At 32.7% G+C, this 16,868-nt stretch overlaps 1 protein-coding gene across 1 annotated transcript in view; it reads right to left on the bottom strand.

The window, feature by feature from the left end:
* spn-E (tudor domain containing 9 protein spindle E) overlaps window positions 1–16,868 on the bottom strand; it is a 421,802-nt gene that overhangs the window by 390,508 nt on the left and 14,426 nt on the right. The window contains exons 2-3 of the mRNA XM_090376707.1: window positions 16,479–16,657; window positions 7,429–7,489 (exon numbers count right to left, since the gene is read on the bottom strand). Of these exons, the coding sequence (XP_090232833.1) occupies window positions 7,429–7,489; window positions 16,479–16,633 (216 nt within the window). The 5' untranslated portion in view covers window positions 16,634–16,657. The remainder of the gene's footprint in view (window positions 1–7,428; window positions 7,490–16,478; window positions 16,658–16,868) is intronic.

Here is a 16,868-nt window from a genome sequence, read left to right as displayed (position 1 = left end):
TTGCTAAACAATTTGGTTTAGATCTAAACAATTTGGCTACGATTTTCTGTGTAACAACGGCTGGCTGGACCGATTTAAAAACCGATATAACATCATTTATGCAAATGATTAGTGGAGAATCTCGATCTGTAGATCCAATAATGGCAAATGGATAGATTGACTGTGTTTGGGCAGAAATCAGGAAAGATTTCAATGACTACATCTACAACACTGACAAAACAGAATTTTTTTTTATAATTTGACACCTGACAATACATTTAAATTAAAAGAGGAAAAATGTGTTGGTGGAAAAATATCAAAGGCTCGCTTGACAGTGCTCGCATGCACAAATATGACAGAAACTGATAAAAAAAAAAACTGTTTGTTATTGGAAAATCGTTAAAACCTCAGTGTTTCAAAAATGTAAGGTAACTTCCTGTGGATTACGCTGCAAACAAGAAAGCTTGGATGACTTCAGATATTTTTCGGCAATACATAAATGATCGGAATAAGGAGCTATTCAAAAAGAAAAATATTTTATCATTTAGTTGATAACGCAGAGAAATGCAACAAACCTGGACAACACAGTTTTTGAATTTTTGTGCAGGAGAGACCCTGCTGTTATGTTGGATGTAATTTTTCAACATTTCCATTCTTTTCTGTGCATCCCCACAGTTGACTCGCTAGTCGCTATGCAAAAAAAAAAAATTTCCGTATTTTATTTTGTTGGGAAATCTTGTTCTGTGCTATTGAACTTGTGGAAAAATCTAGATTTCAAAGTTTTATTACTATTGGATAACATGCCAGGCCATCCAAAAGATTTAAGTCATTCAAATGTTGAAGTAATGTTCCTACCATCTAATACAACTTATTTAATTCAGCCATTAGATCAAATATCTACCTTTAAAACTCATTAACATCAGAAAATCGTTACAATGAATTTTGGGAAAAACTGATTCTGAATCTATTGAAGTGATGGTGGCATAGAAACATTTTTCAATTGTGGACTGTACTGGCTTTATCATAGCTTTATTGCTCAAAGAAGTAAAACTGTGAACATTACATACGTATTGGAAAAATGTATGGCCAGAGTCAGTTCATTCAGGAAATATGGGTGAACCAGCAGAAAACGGAATCTGCGCAATAGTAGAACTTGCTAAGTCGGTAGGAAGGGAAGGTTTTGATGATGTGACTACTGAAGCCCTCGTGAGTAGCAACATTTGGTAGAAACACCAGGTGGAAAAGCCCTAGTTGGAATCCAGTCGATTAAGAAATTTTTATGGGTCTCTTTCACAATGTGGCTGAATTAGTCAAGTGAGAATAGTATGGGTTTTTTCTACCAGAAACTTGGGTTTTTTATCCAGCAAAACAGAAAATTGATCTCAGAACACATGCAATTTATAAACAATATACACAGAGCAAAATGGCCTTAGTTATTAATGCTCCTTAAAAAGAAAAAAAAAGATATGATTACTGAATACATTCAAGAATTACTGGTAGAAAAAGAGGCTGACGAAGCAGATTTGGTGGAAATGGCATCGGAGGTAAACCAAATAAATTCAGAGGATGACAGTGCAAATGAAAATTCTGAACTTCCAAATTTACACTAAAAAGCATATGGGAAGGCATAAATTAGCCGAGCAATTAGAATCTTATTTTTTGAATACAGATCCTTCAACTGAAAGGAGCCTTAAGTTCAAAAGGGAGCTTCAAAAATGCAATGAAATTTAAAAACAATTATCAAGCAAATGCAAACAAACTCAGATTACTGATTTTTTTTAAAGAGAGCAGAAGATACACAAAATCTAGAATGGTGTATTTTTGTTAGCTTTTGGAACATAACCCCCTTTTTTTTTTATTGATTCTTAGTCCCATATAACATGGTTTCGCATTACACAAGATTTTATAGGAAACCTAACTACAGTGTTATACGAGGGTTACCTGTACTGTAAAAGTTGCTGTTACTACTAATACTTACAATAATGGTAAAACTTATCATTCTTATAATGATCATTTTCTATACCATTACATAAAATTATCTTAAAATAACCAGTTGAAGATACAAGATTATACAGGAGACAGGGTTATACACGGATTTGAAGTGAAATTGAGCAAATTAAATGATCGCATTTAATTTCTCAATGAGTGCGTTGAGCAAATTAAATGATAATTACTGCATATAAAAGAGGGAAAAAAGTTTTAAAACAACCAAAAATCAAAGATCTTGGATTTACCAATAACCGTTAAGCCTTCTTACCCAAAAGAAATTAAATGACATTCCTAATGCTAAATATGGCTTTATATAAAGAACGCGCTAGGAACGAATTAACTTGTAAAGTCGGGAACTATCTGTATACAGTCGAACTTGGTTATAACGAGCACAGAAATAACAAGATCAGGGCTGTAATGAGCAAAAAACCATAATGATTTTAATTTACGCATATTCCCATACAATCGCTCACTATTATAGCGAGCATACTACATGGATATACAAAACAAATTTTGGTAACTGTGCAAACATTCTTAATTGCTCAGGTAGTCGAAAAAAACCCTATTCTTGGTTGTTTGTTTGTTATTTGGTTTTTAGGAGCATTAGCAACTAAGGCCATATTCCTCCGGGATATGTGGTGGTCATTCCCTGACCTTTCTGCATCCTTCATATTTGGTGGTGACGGGCTTGAACCCCGGTCTAATCAAGACGTGTGTGCTACGCACTGCTGCTCCTTCCCACCTGACTATGGAGGCACCCCCCCCCTATTCTTGGAATACACAAAAATGTAAAGGGCGACTTAGCTTTATGACCACCTGCATTGGATTAGCGGCCAGTTTATGACCTAGTCCTTCCGGGGACAGGGCTATACAATAGTGCATTGGTGTTCCACTTGTCGCATTACCCTATTTACAGATTGTCTTGTGTTCTCACTGAACCATAAATCTATTTCGGGACTTTTAAGAATTTTGGAAACAAGACTTCTAAGAACATTGTATGCATTTCGGAACTTCTAAGAATGCTGTACGCATTTCAGAACTTTATATGCAGATCACCTTCTCATTTTAAAGTAAAATCAGTTAGAAATTAACTCTTTCTTCGTAAACATGTCTACTAACAAAAGAAAGTCTCTCTTGATTCATGAAAAAGTCAAAATTATTTGTGAGTTAGAAGATAGCACAAAAAATGTTGAATTGTGAAAAGTTTTCTTTGTCCTCTTCCGGTGTTATTATTGGTGCAAGGAAGCCTGAGGCTTATGCTGCACCACCCAAGAAAAAATTTATGAATTACCCTGAGAGAGAGAGAGAGAGAGAGAGAGAGAGAGAGAGAGAGAGAGAGAGAGAGAGCAGGCGAGGGAGAGAGAGAGAACAAGAGTCAGAAGGAGAAGGGAATCACCGAGAAAGAGAAGAATGATGATATCCAGCTCAGTAACCTGGGTGTGCCAGGCCCATACTCTCCAGATGTGAACCCAGGTGTATCGACATTGTGGAAGAATAAAGATGTTTACATATTCGCACTAGAAATGAACATAACCGAAAAATAAAATAAAATTTAGAAAGTGAGAGGTTACAAACATTGAGGAAGCATTGCTTCAATGGTTCACTAAACAAAGAAGTGCTGGATTTTCAATAGGCGGTCTGATCTTGAAGGCTCAAATGGAAAAATTGCTAAACAATTTGGACGAGACGATTTTGTGTGTAACAACGGCTGGCTGAATCAATTTAAAAACCGACATAACATCATTTATGCAAAAATTAGTGGAGAATCTCGATCTATAGATCCAATAATGGCAATGTAGATCCAATAATGGCAATGTAGATCCAATAATGGCAAATGAATGGATTGAGTGTTTGGGCAGAAATCAGGAAAGATTTCAATGACGCTGACAAAACAGGACTTTATAATTTGACACCTGACAATACATTTTAATTAAAAGGAGGAAAATGTGTTGGTGGAAAAATATCAAAGGCTCGCTTGACAGTCTCACATACACAAATATGACAGGAACTGATGAAAAAAAACTGTTTGTTATCAGAAAATCGTTAAAACCTCAGTGTTTCAAAAACGTAAGGAAACTTCCTGTGGATTACACTGCAAACAAGAAAGCTTGGATGACTTCAGATATTTTTCAGCAATACATAAATTATTGGAATAAGGAGCTATTCAAAAAAAAGAAAAATATTTTATCATTAGTTGATAACAGTCCTGCACATCCCCAGATTCAAAATTTGTCCAACATTAAACTAGTGTTTCTGCCTCCCAATGCAACGACATCAATTTCACAACCAATGGATATAGGTGCAATCAAGAGTTTGGAAGGATTTTATAAAAGATTTCTAGTTCTACATCTGATCAGTCAAACAGAATAGAAACTTACCGAGTCTATATCAATATTGGATGATATAAATTTATTGAATGATGCATGGAACAACATTAATTCGACAACCATATCGAATTGCTTCAAGAAATCAAAATTAAATTCAAATGAAATTTCAATTGTAGATGAAGAAGATGGAAACGAAGAAACCAACTTACCATTATCTGAATGGTTGCTACATAACAACGTTGTAGGTTTTAATACAGATAACATCAATGAATTTGTATGAGTTGATGACAATTTATTAATTAGTGATCTTCCTACAGAGAGTGACATTGTAGTGCTCAACAAAGACAATAATGACGATGATTGTGATGACAATTGAAAGTGAATCAAAGTCAGTGCCGACAATCTCACAAACTCAATGGACACATTAGTCAATTTTTTTGAAGGAACTGAGGCAAGTAATGAGGCAAGTAACTTTTAATACATTGAGTGTTTTAAGGGGAAATATCTAAGTGAAATCTTTAAAACAAACATCAATTTTAAGATTCATAAATAAAGACTAATTGAAATCGTGTTATTATTAAATAGTATTGTTTTTAATTACAGAGAAATGAATTGTTTAGTATTAAGTGTATTTAAATTGCATTAATATTTAAAATTGCAGACAAATAAATTGTTTAATATTAATTGTATTGTAGTTTATACAAGCATATTATACAAATAATATGTAGGTATATACTTATATTATTTTTTTCTCTCTAATATTTTTGTTTTTTGAATCTTTTTATCAAGTTATTGAGAATTTAAAAAAATAGGAGGTAGATTTAACTCATCATTGATATAAAGTGTTCATTCTTTAACAGCCCCAGGGGTTTCCCCATCTCCATTCTCACTGATATAGCAAGTAATGGTTATAATGAGGAAATTGTCAGTCCCTTGATGCTCATTATAACCAAGTTTGACTGTACTTTAATATTGAAAATTCATAAATACATGGCTTTCTCACTGTAAATCAAATGTCTCCCACTATGCATTTATTGGGATAATGTTCTGTTATTTAAAAGCCTGCCATACATTAAGATCTATGTTGAAAAAGATCACATATGGTCAATACATATTGTATTTAATTTGTTTTTTTACTGTATTTTATTTATTCGATTTTTGTCTATAATTGTTTTATTATTTAATTTTATATTTTTACTTGATATAAAAGCACATTTTTAAACCTTCAATTGTCATTTCATTTAGATTCAATAGGCTGGGCAGTAAGGAAGAGTGTAGAATGTGTGCTTCACCTAATCTCAGATTTTTTTTTTTTTTTTTTTCCAGTGAATATCTGAGTTTTTGCGAATGTGAATGTTTTTTTTCGGAATTATTTCTTTTAGTTGATTTTCAAATTTATATTACTTGACTTTAATGGAATCAAAATAAGCAATTTCATCTCCTTCTTGCTCCTATTTCTTTTACTGAGATCAGATAAAGCTTTTCTTTGGTTTTCATAACTTTATGCAGTGGGTGATTTGATATATCCCCTAACATGAATATCTCTATTTGATTGTTTTTCCTTTCCATTCTTCATTGGTTTTGTAAAAATGGTTTGTCGTAATGTTAATAAACTTTATTTTCATCTGAAAGTCAGAGTCATTCTTTCTTTTCTTCTTAATTTTAATTCAATAATTATTTAAAGGTGGGTGCTTGAATATCATGTCTTAAATAATGACGCTTGCCTCAAGGTTTTAGAATAAATGAGAATTATTTTTTTTGTTGCAAAAGACATACAGAGATAATGACAATGTCTAGTAAGGCTAAGTGAATTATGCAATATTATGTTTCATAATTCACATATGAAATCAAATGCTATATGATGGCATTGTGACCTGGTTATAAAGAAAATTTTTATTAAAAGCCAGAGGTCTATTTGTTTATTTTTAGGTGTAGGCTATTTGTAATCTGGACCTTTTTTGTCATATTTGGGTTGAAATTTTTAAATTTTGATATTAATAATGGACTAAATATTACTGTTTATGTTTTATGATTTCTAAATTAAAATTTTGCCTAATCAATGCTTTTTTTCCTCAATGGGAAAGTTGTTCTCTATTGTCAGTTTAGTCTAAAATATCATAGATATACTTCTTAAATGAAGGTAAACTGATTTTATTCGAAGAAGGAGGGAAAAAAAAATATCATAGATATACTTCTTAAATGAAGGTAAACTGATTTTATTCGAAGAAGGAGGGAAAAAAAAAAAAAAAGTTGTAGCACGAGAAAATGCAATACATAACTACCCTCCCAGCCATTCTATACTGCTAAACACACACATTGAAGAGTGAAAATCAGAACTTTTCTTTTCTTCATATAAAATCTGCTTCAGTAGTATTTTGATGATATTTTTAGACCAAACTAAGGATGGGAAAATGTCAAAGTTTAAATTTATAAATCCTAACATCTAAATGGTAATATTAAGTCCAATTTTAGCATCAAATTCAAAAATTTCAGGCCAAATGACAAAAAAAGGTCCAGATGACAAACAACATAAGCCTAAATAAGCAAAATAGATCCCAGTGCCTTTTAATTGAAACATCTTATGCATAGCAATGCAACCTGTAATGAGGTAACATAAAAATCTTTGATGTAATATAAAAATCTTTAATACCAATTTTGTTGGGAACCTATATGTTTTGGAACTTAACATTATGTATGAGTACAAAATATATTAAAACTAGAGATAAAACAGTATCCAAAGATACTAACTACTAATATATTAAAAACACCATGTGCCACATCATAGCAACCTGTATTTGTCTGCCTTTAATATGTTACAATGAAAAAATGCTTACCACTGAATAGCAAAAGGTAGTGTAATTTCCCCATTATCTTTGTTGAACATTACCTTGCCTAAAGATCGCCAAAATTTCCATTTAACCAGATAACAGCAACAAAGCTTGCACATCATAACATCAAATCAAACTCTGACTATGAAAGAGTTTATGACATAGTATTTCTCTTTGTAAGTCTAATAAGATAATGTTTATTAAATCACAACAATATTCAACGTGCAAGCACACATTTTTAGAAGTTGCATGTAATAATTTATGTAATCAATTCATGGAGAGAAGAGATCAGATAAATTTTTTACCTGAATATGAAAATTTTCCTCCTGTTGTTTGTACTCCATCACATAATCCGTCGATTCATTCCTATTTTTAAAAATTCTTTAGTAGTCTGAAACTTCAATTTATTCAGAAAAAAAAAATTCAGAGAAAATGCAATCTACTTTAAATTCATATGGTGCTACTATGAAACAGCAAACTGCTCATACTCCTTCCTTCTCATTGATTCTTTCTGATACTTGAGTTACAATGCCAATTGAGAGAGGGGATTATAAACATGAATATCTCCTTATAATGGTAAATATACATTGTATTAAATGCTACACTTAATCTTAAAATTTTTACCTTAGAAATGTTTATATCTTAAACCTAAACTTACTGTAGAGACATTGAATACCCTTATTTCTGCTTCAGTTTTGTCAAAAAAAATATTTAACAAATTAAAGGTATCCAAAAGATATGTTGTTCAAACAATTGTTATAATTGATCGAGATAATTTTTTGACAAACAAAATTCTAAATTTTTCTAAATAACAACAATACAATTTAATGAATAAATTAATAAACAAAAGAACTTTGTGTGTGTGATGCATGTGCATAAATTGTTAAAGCATTCAAGGTCAGTAACAGATTATATTAATTTATGATTTTAATTACTAATTCCCCAGAACAGTTTACAAATTCTGAATTCAGCTAAACAAACAAAAATGCTGAGGCAGGTCTTCCAAACAATGAAATGGATTAGCAGCTTCAACACCTGCATATTAATATACAGGTATTGAAGATAATCCATCTCAATTACTGTGAATTATTTTTGTGAATCTCCTAACCACTACCCACTTTATAATTATAAACAGCCTCTATTAGAATACAGTACTGAACTACTGTGACTGCATAGCCAGTTTTCTCTATTGCTAAGTGCTTGATAATAAGGCTATACAGGCATTTATCATCAAAAGCAGTTCTAAGTTCCCAACTAATGCTTGAGTTCCTCAAGGTATTGTTCTTTCGCCCACTCTTTTCCTCCTACATATTGACCTTTCCCATTAACTGGAAATCCTATCAATAATTTTGCTGATGATAGTAAAGTATAATGCACTTTCTAGTTTGAATAGTCCTGCATAGAGCAGGACTTGTCAAACACCTAGAATTTATCAACTATCCATCACAAATCCATTAAATGCCAATTATCAGGTAATTCTCCAGTGAGGAAAAGCAAAGTTAAACTCATCGTTATAAAACCCAGTTCTATCTTATTGCTCACAAAGTCTTACTTTCATGCTCATTATCAGCAACACTCAAATTTGTAGGCAGGATCACATAAGCACCAGCCAAATCAAAAAAACAGAATGCCCCAAAACAATGTCCTGGCACTTTGAACAGCATTCTTGGTCTTTCAAAATAATCATAACTAATTAATAGACATCACACTGCAGCAAGTAAACTACGTATATCATCATTAAATGCAATAAACTCTTTTAAAGTTTTGTTTAATTTATTGTTCTCTCTCAATTCTGTTCAATTACATGGTATTGACTATAAAAAATCTGTTCCATGAAATGACTGAAAAGGATCAGAGTGGATCATGCCAACTTAAAATATCTACCTGGGCATGAAAATGGGTTTTTTTTTTGCAAACACTGCAGTTATATAGGATGCTATTTCATTCAAAATAGTTGTTGCTTTTGCCATACCTGAACGATACTTTTAACAACTTCCAATTTAGGAAACATTTTTCTGAATAATGGTCCAGCATGGTCTACAACAATCATAGGACCATCATGCTCTATCAAAAATGTAGTAAAAAGACACTCCATCTGTATAAACATCCAAATCAGCACAAACATTTTAAACAAAAACTACTTTGTCTTCTTCTTGACACATGATATTATGAATTATGCTTTACACACTTAATATTCTGAGTAATATCACTTTTCCAGCCATTCAATATATTAACATCACATTAGAACAAATTGCAAAATGCAAAGTTAAGTTTGCATTTTGCAATTTTTTGACTTCATAATACAAGGAACATATGTATTATGAAGTCAAACATATGTATGTATGAATTTCCCTAAATTCTTTAAAATGATGCTTGATTTTCCTTGCTGACACTGTTTGTATCTGAAGTAACAATAACCTTTTTATATTAAATCTTTGTTATAAACTAGGCCTAGGCTTCTTTCTTAACCATGTAAAGTACCAATAACAAATGCTAAAGACAATGCATGGTAAGGAAATATGTGGCAAAAACACATACAATTAAAAAATAAATATGTTTTCTCCACATATCAAAATGAAGAATTTTTATTTCCAGGTAAATGACACAACAATTCTGTCCAGATGAAAGTAACCCACTATTTATGCTAGCACTATGTATGAATTTCCCTAAATTCTTTAAAATAATGCTTGATTTTCCTTGCTGACACTGTTTGTATCTGAAGTAACAATAACCTTTTTATATTAAATCTTTGTTATAAACTAGGCCTAGGCTTCTTTCTTAACCATGTAAAGTACCAATAACAAATGCTAAAGACAATGCATGGTAAGGAAATATGTGGCAAAAACACATACAATTAAAAAATAAATATGTTTTCTCCACATATCAAAATGAAGAATTTTTATTTCCAGGTAAATGACACAACAATTCTGTCCAGATGAAAGTAACCCACTATTTATGCTAGCACTATAATTAAAGCAAAACATGATAATTCATAAATGATAAAAAAAAAATGAGCAAAGACAAATAACACTGGCTTTTAAGTATATCATTAAATTTTGTGGATCTATAACTGAAAAATAAATAAATAACATCAGCAAATATAAAAAATAACAAACTTGACTAAAACCAGAAGGCATCCCTAATTATCTGAAACCCTCTGACTAAATCAGAAGAGTTGGCATGACTTTGACTTTCAAATCTTTCTTGGCAAAAGCATATCACAAATATCGTCTCTCCTGTACCAAAAGCACTAAACTTTCTCTTTCACTACTGGTAAGATAGTAGTAGTGGCATGTGATGCAAGAAAGCAAGTGTATGAGCATACGCATTAGCCAAAAAAAAAATTTTTTTTCCACACAACTATTCCCTCTAAATGTTTGTCCAGTTCCTCTTTAAATTTATTTAACCTATCAACTTCCACGACATATGGAAGTTTGTTCCAGCAATTAACCACCCGCTGGCTAAAGGCAAATTTCCACACATCTATTCTACATCTGTCTTTCCTTAATTTGAATTTATGCTTCCTTAAGTTCGTAATCTGAACAAGTGGAAGAATCCCATCAGAATTCAGCATGCTCAACCCATTCAAGGCCTTATACACCTCAATCAGATCACCATGCAGGTGCCTAGTCTCCAGCCATTGCAATTTGCAGAACTTAAGCCTCTCTTGGTAAGAGGATCCCTTCATTCCACTCATCAATCTTCTTGCCCTTCTCTATACACACTCAAGCAAATCTACATCCTTCCTAAAATGAGGCCTCCAGACCTGTACGCAGTACTCAATGCGTGGCCTGACCATTGCCTTATACAGAGGGACAATCACCTCCTTTTCCCTGCTAGCAAAATTCCTATATATCATTGACAAAACCCCATGACCTGGCCTGGCAGCCTGTCTGCATTGCTCAGAAAACTTCATATCTGACAGCACAATTACTCCCAGGTGTTTTTCATTTTATACCACCTTAAACGTAGTACCACACAAGTTGGTACATTTCTCTGGGGTTACTTCTACCCATATGCAGTACTTTGCATTTGTCAAGGTTAAACTTCAGTTGCCACTTCTCAGCCCATCTTCCCAAATTTTCTAAATTCTGTTGCAGTATCACACTGCCATTACTGTCATTAACAACCCTGCCAATCATTGTATCATCTGCAAACTTCGACATTAAGCCTGTTATACCTTCATCAATATCACTGAGAAATATACAAAACAGTGGACCCAACGCCGAACACTGTGGGACTCCAGTAATAACATTAGTCCACAAAAAGCAGCACCCACTATCTTTTCCCACTCAACCATCCTTTTATCCATTGTAGCAATTTACCCTTAATACCATTCTGCTCCAATTTGTACAATAGTCTTCCATGCGCAACAGTGTCAAAAGCTTTCCTGAAATCCAAGTATATATCAAAATTATTTTTTGCATCCAGTTCCTTTGTAACCACATCATAATAACAAATCAAATTTGTCAGACAAGACTTTCCCTTAACAAATCCATGCTGTGTCTGAATTATTGCTGCAATCTTGTCTAGATGATTCTGCAATGCATCTTTAACCAGTGACTCCATTATTTTACCCAGAACAGAAGTTAAACTAACTGGTCTGTAATTTCTCGTGTCACCCTTCAATCCCTCTTTGTGAATTGGGGATACATTTGCACATCTCCAGTCCTAAAGATTCTAAACAGCTGCTGACTCTGTATGAATCACAAATCTATCCTGATGGAATACTGTCCCATTTCTGAGGTGGTAAACCCAAAAACTTCCTTGAGCTCAGACTATTCAAAAGGGCACAGTCAGGTTAATTAATGAACAATGCCCATAGGTATATCTGCAGAAACTGAACATCACACAGATGTTCAGTTTCTGCAGATATAACCTATGGGCATTGTTCTGAATTAACATGCATAATTTCACCTCTTTCTTCCAAAACAGTCTGAAGGTATGTACCAGTTAGTCAATATCCATTCAGAGTTCAGATATGGCGAACCAACTTTTCCTAATTTATGCACATTCATTAGGTGCATTCACATATATGTATGTATATGAGGCCTATTGTCAACATCCATTCACAGTATTGATATTGATACAAAAAATAACAACAGTTTTTTTGGTACTTATTTAAAAAAATAATTGTTTATAATTTAATCACATAAAGGTTATATGTGATTAAATTATAAACAATTTAATTGTTTAATTGTGGACAATAACCTGTCCACGATTCTAGGACAACTTCATGTCTGACCATATCATAACTCTCAAGTCCCATTCCTCCACTACTGACTTTAGTTCAACTCCCCCAAGTGCATAAATTATTTTGGGGTTGCTGTTCCCCAGGTGTAAGACCTTGCATTTTGGTGAATTAAAGCATAGCTGCACTTTTATGACCATCCTGGAAGTCTAAGTCACTCTGAAACAGCTCTGCTTGGCTGCAATCATTAACTACTCTACTGATCTTTACATCATCTGCAAGTTTAAACCTCACGCCCTCCATCCCTTCATAGATATCATTTAAGATAATCAAAAACAACAGTGGTCCCAATACTGATCCTTGGGGAACCCCACTTCTTACATTAGCCCAATCTGAGGAATAACCATTTATCACAACTCTCTGCCTGGTGCCCTCAAGCCATCGTGCTATCCATCTAAGGATTTTCCCTATGATTCCCGCCTGCTCCAACTTAAAGTAACCATTCATGTGGGACTGAGTCAAATGCTTTGCTGAAATCCAAATAAACAATGTCGAAATTATTCCCTAAATCCAGCTCACGAGTGACCTGTCAAAATGGCTAACCAGATTTGTTAAACATGATTTTCCCTTTACAAAACCATGCTGTGTATCCTACAGAATTCCATTTCCATCTAAATGATCCTGAATTCCACCCTTGTTCATTTTCCCTACTACTGAAATTAGACAGACTGGCCGGTCGGTAATTTCCCGTTACACTCCTAGAACCACCTTTATGTTCCAATTTACACTGATCCAACCGAATCTCTCATGAGTCCAGTGATGCTCTCATAACTAGCCTTAATGGTTCAATGTACTCACTTGCTGCCTCCTTTAAGATTATAGGATATATGCCATCAACCACAGGAGCCTTACTCGCCTGTAGGCACGAAAGTTCCCATTAAATAATTATTTGAAATTTAAACATCATTAATTAAATTTTTTTCAACTTCACTTCCATAATATCCCATTGACACAAAGGGGTTTTTTTTATGTAAATATTGACACAAAGTAACTGTTGAGTTCATCTGCAACTTCAGCTATGCTGTCTAATAGTATCCCACATCCATTACATAAGGGCCCAATCTGATTTGTCCTTCTGTTCTTTGCATTTATATATGTGAAGAATTCCTTAACTGCACTCTTTGTTCTCTCACAGACTCAGTAAAGATACTATAGTGAAAATTATACTTCGCTGAATAAAACGTCTTTCTCCTTCAGAAAATGATGAACATAATTCAACCATGGAAGACCAACATGGAACAGAACATCAGCGTTCACAAATTCTTTCCAAAATAAGAAATTGCCTGACTCCAATGAGTTTTAAAAGATGAACTTGAGTCAGAAATTAATGAAATACCTTTAACTATTTTTGCTAAAAAAAAGTTCAAAGCCTAGAAAATATAGACTGAGATCGTCTACGATTATCTCAGTACAATAGTACCAGAATAGAATCCGAAAGGGCGTTTTCTGCCGCTAATCAAATACTGTATGCACCAAAATTAGATCCATTTTAAACGATCATACTATTGATTGCTTATGTTTCTTACGAGCTCACTTTATTCGGACAGGTAGTGTAGAGGCTTAAACATAACTAAACTTTGCAGTAACAATATATTTTTTTGTTTTTAGAATAACTGTATTTTAATGATTTTTTTCAGAATATTTATTATTGAAATAAAAGTTTATTTAAAACATGAATTCAAGTAATTACAGTATGTACTTGTTTTTTTTCCTTACTTCATTGCACCTAATTGTCATCAAAATTTATTGAGAAAAACATTTGTTTTTGGAATACCAGTATCCTGGTTTCATAAATTAAAAATACCGAAATACCAGTATTAAGATTTTGACCGGTATTGTAAGCCCTAGTTGCTATTCCTCAAGTATAAGACCACACATTTTTGCTGCATTAACTTGGCCACTTTTCTGATCATTCTTGAAGTCTAAATCATTCTGAAGAAGCACTGCTTGACACTGATCATTAACTACTCTACCGATCTTCACATTGTATCATGCATCCCTTTGCCAGTGTCATTTAAGAAAATTAAAACAACAGTCCCAATACCGATCCTTGGGGAACCCTACTCCTTATGTTAGCCCAAAAGGAAAAGTAACTATTAATCAACCCTCCGCTTCCTATCCTGCAGACACCTCGTAATCCAGCTAAGAATTATTCTTGTGATTCCAACAGCTAATACAGTAATCACTGAGTCAAATGTTTTGCTGAAATCCAAGTAAACAATGTTGAGTCAATATAAAAATATGTTAATTAATGGCACGAATGCAGTTTTCAATGTTTGGATATCAGTTATTGAATGCCTCTTGGCCCTGAAAAAATTATTTGGATGCAAAGTAAGGTTTCAAAATCAACATTCTTCTCAATAACACAACTTGTGCATCATACTAATAAATTCTGTACTGTTCAACAAATACCTCAGTTGTTACAATGAAACAATGGTACCTTCTACCACCTGTCCAAAAATATCTCATTCCACATCCAATGACATCATGTGATCAGTTGCTATCACTTTAATACACACAGCTGACAAGATGTTGCAGAATAAATGAATAAATCTATTCATTTAACCAAACCAACCAATGGCTAAAGCTTTTAATTTTATTTTTAACCATTATTTATCACACTGAGACTATGCTGTGGCTGGCTATGAAACAATGACATTCAAGAAGAAATTTCAAATTTGAAACAATGCACAGAGCCGTGACTCTCCACAGCAGAGAACAACGTTCAGAAATTTTTTTTTTTTTATTATTTTCCAATTTATTATACATTAACTGCTAGTATCATCACAGAGAGAAATAAGATTCGTCTAACCTTACACTACACTGACCTCAATAATTTTTGTTTTTCAAAGAAGGAAACATCAAAAACCAGTTATTACATGTGTAAATGTAAGTCAAATATGCTGAGAACCTGTACACTGCTTGATAGCATGAATGCATATGTAGTGTATCATAAAGAAGTGTATCAAATCAATATGTAGTGTATCATAAAGAAGCACAATAATATTACATAGCATACTTAAACATAGATCAGGACTCCTAGACATGCAGCTGTATAGTCTAAAAACTAGAGAAATTACAATCAAGTATCATTTATAAGAGGACCCCAAGTGGGTGATTAGGCAACGTTGAAGCCTAATCACCCACTAGTTTCTGATTAAGTGTTTCCTGGCAGGTTCTATCATACTTATCCAATATAATGGCCATGAACATGCAGTAGTATGCTTTTTGAATGTACAATGTTGAATGTTCAAATCCACGATAAAAACAAATTTTTGAAAAAATGCAGTTTCATGTATTGCAACTGCTGCAACAATGAAATCTTTAACACTTCTACTGTTGTGTCCTACTGCTATTCTCAAATACAAACAGAAAAATATTCTTCTTATTTGAGAGGCATATACTTTACTGAAGAAGTAAATATACTTTTCTTCATGAAAATAATAACCTTAGAGAAGTGCCAGTTCCTTTCAAGAGTTCAAATATATCAAAATCGTGCAAGTGATTTTTGAGCACCCTTATGAGCATTTCTATCAGCAGAAAAAGGTTGTTCTGAGCTCTGGAAATTATCAGCACATTTCAAGCTGGCAATACACAGCATTAATATAATCCTGTTAATTTATCTACCTAAAGTGTCTTGACAAAGTAATAAAACTTGAGCCACCTTAAATTTTGATCTAATCACCTTTGTATACAATTCAAAATTTTCACACATAACCAACAACACACATGCACAATCTGAAAATTATTAGTACAATTTTTCCTTAGAAGCAAAATAATAAGAAAATGCATAAAATAATCTTCTAAAAAAACAAACTTCATAATGAAACTGTCACTTATAATTTTTATAAAAAGATTTCAATAATAAAATTTAGGCTTACTTTTAAAAATTTAATAGTTACTTTATTCATTTTAAAAATTATTAAACTCAGATTATAAAATTAAATTATTCAATTATTTTTTAAAAAGATTGTCATTTAATTGTAAGTGATATCTTATCTATAAATTAAAGAAATACAGTAACACAACAAATAAAAAAAATCTAACAACATTGATAACTTAACATTACTAACAAAAATTAATGATATACATTTCAAAAATCACCTAATTTTTGTTGGTGCTGGTACCACTGAAGTAGAGTAATTATCTAGTTTTAGAACCTCTGTAGCTTTAGGGGAAATTTCAATTCTTTTTGAACATGGTTCAAGTGAGAAAAAATTCTTTATATGATCCAAGGTAATTTCTCCACTTGTTGTCATTGTGAAAAGATCTATACATTAAATCTATTAAAAAAAGAGAAATTCATTATAAAAATACAAAAACATAATTTGCACAAAATTCTAATTGTTAATCAACTTCTTGCATGTAATAACAAACTGCTATTTTGCTTTTTCCACCACAACTTGGCCAGTTATAATGGCAGAAAAACTCAGTTTTGTAGAATTAAATCTGTTGTTCATGCACATCAGCAAGTTGCCATTTATGGAAGAAATC

Source organism: Mastigoproctus giganteus, chromosome 6, assembly GCF_048544385.1.
Source record: "Mastigoproctus giganteus isolate SK-2022 chromosome 6, ASM4854438v1, whole genome shotgun sequence".
NCBI classification, from domain to species: Eukaryota; Metazoa; Arthropoda; class Arachnida; order Uropygi; family Thelyphonidae; genus Mastigoproctus; species Mastigoproctus giganteus.
Note: the sequence above shows the minus strand (reverse complement) of the source record. Positions and strands in the feature narration are given on the sequence as shown.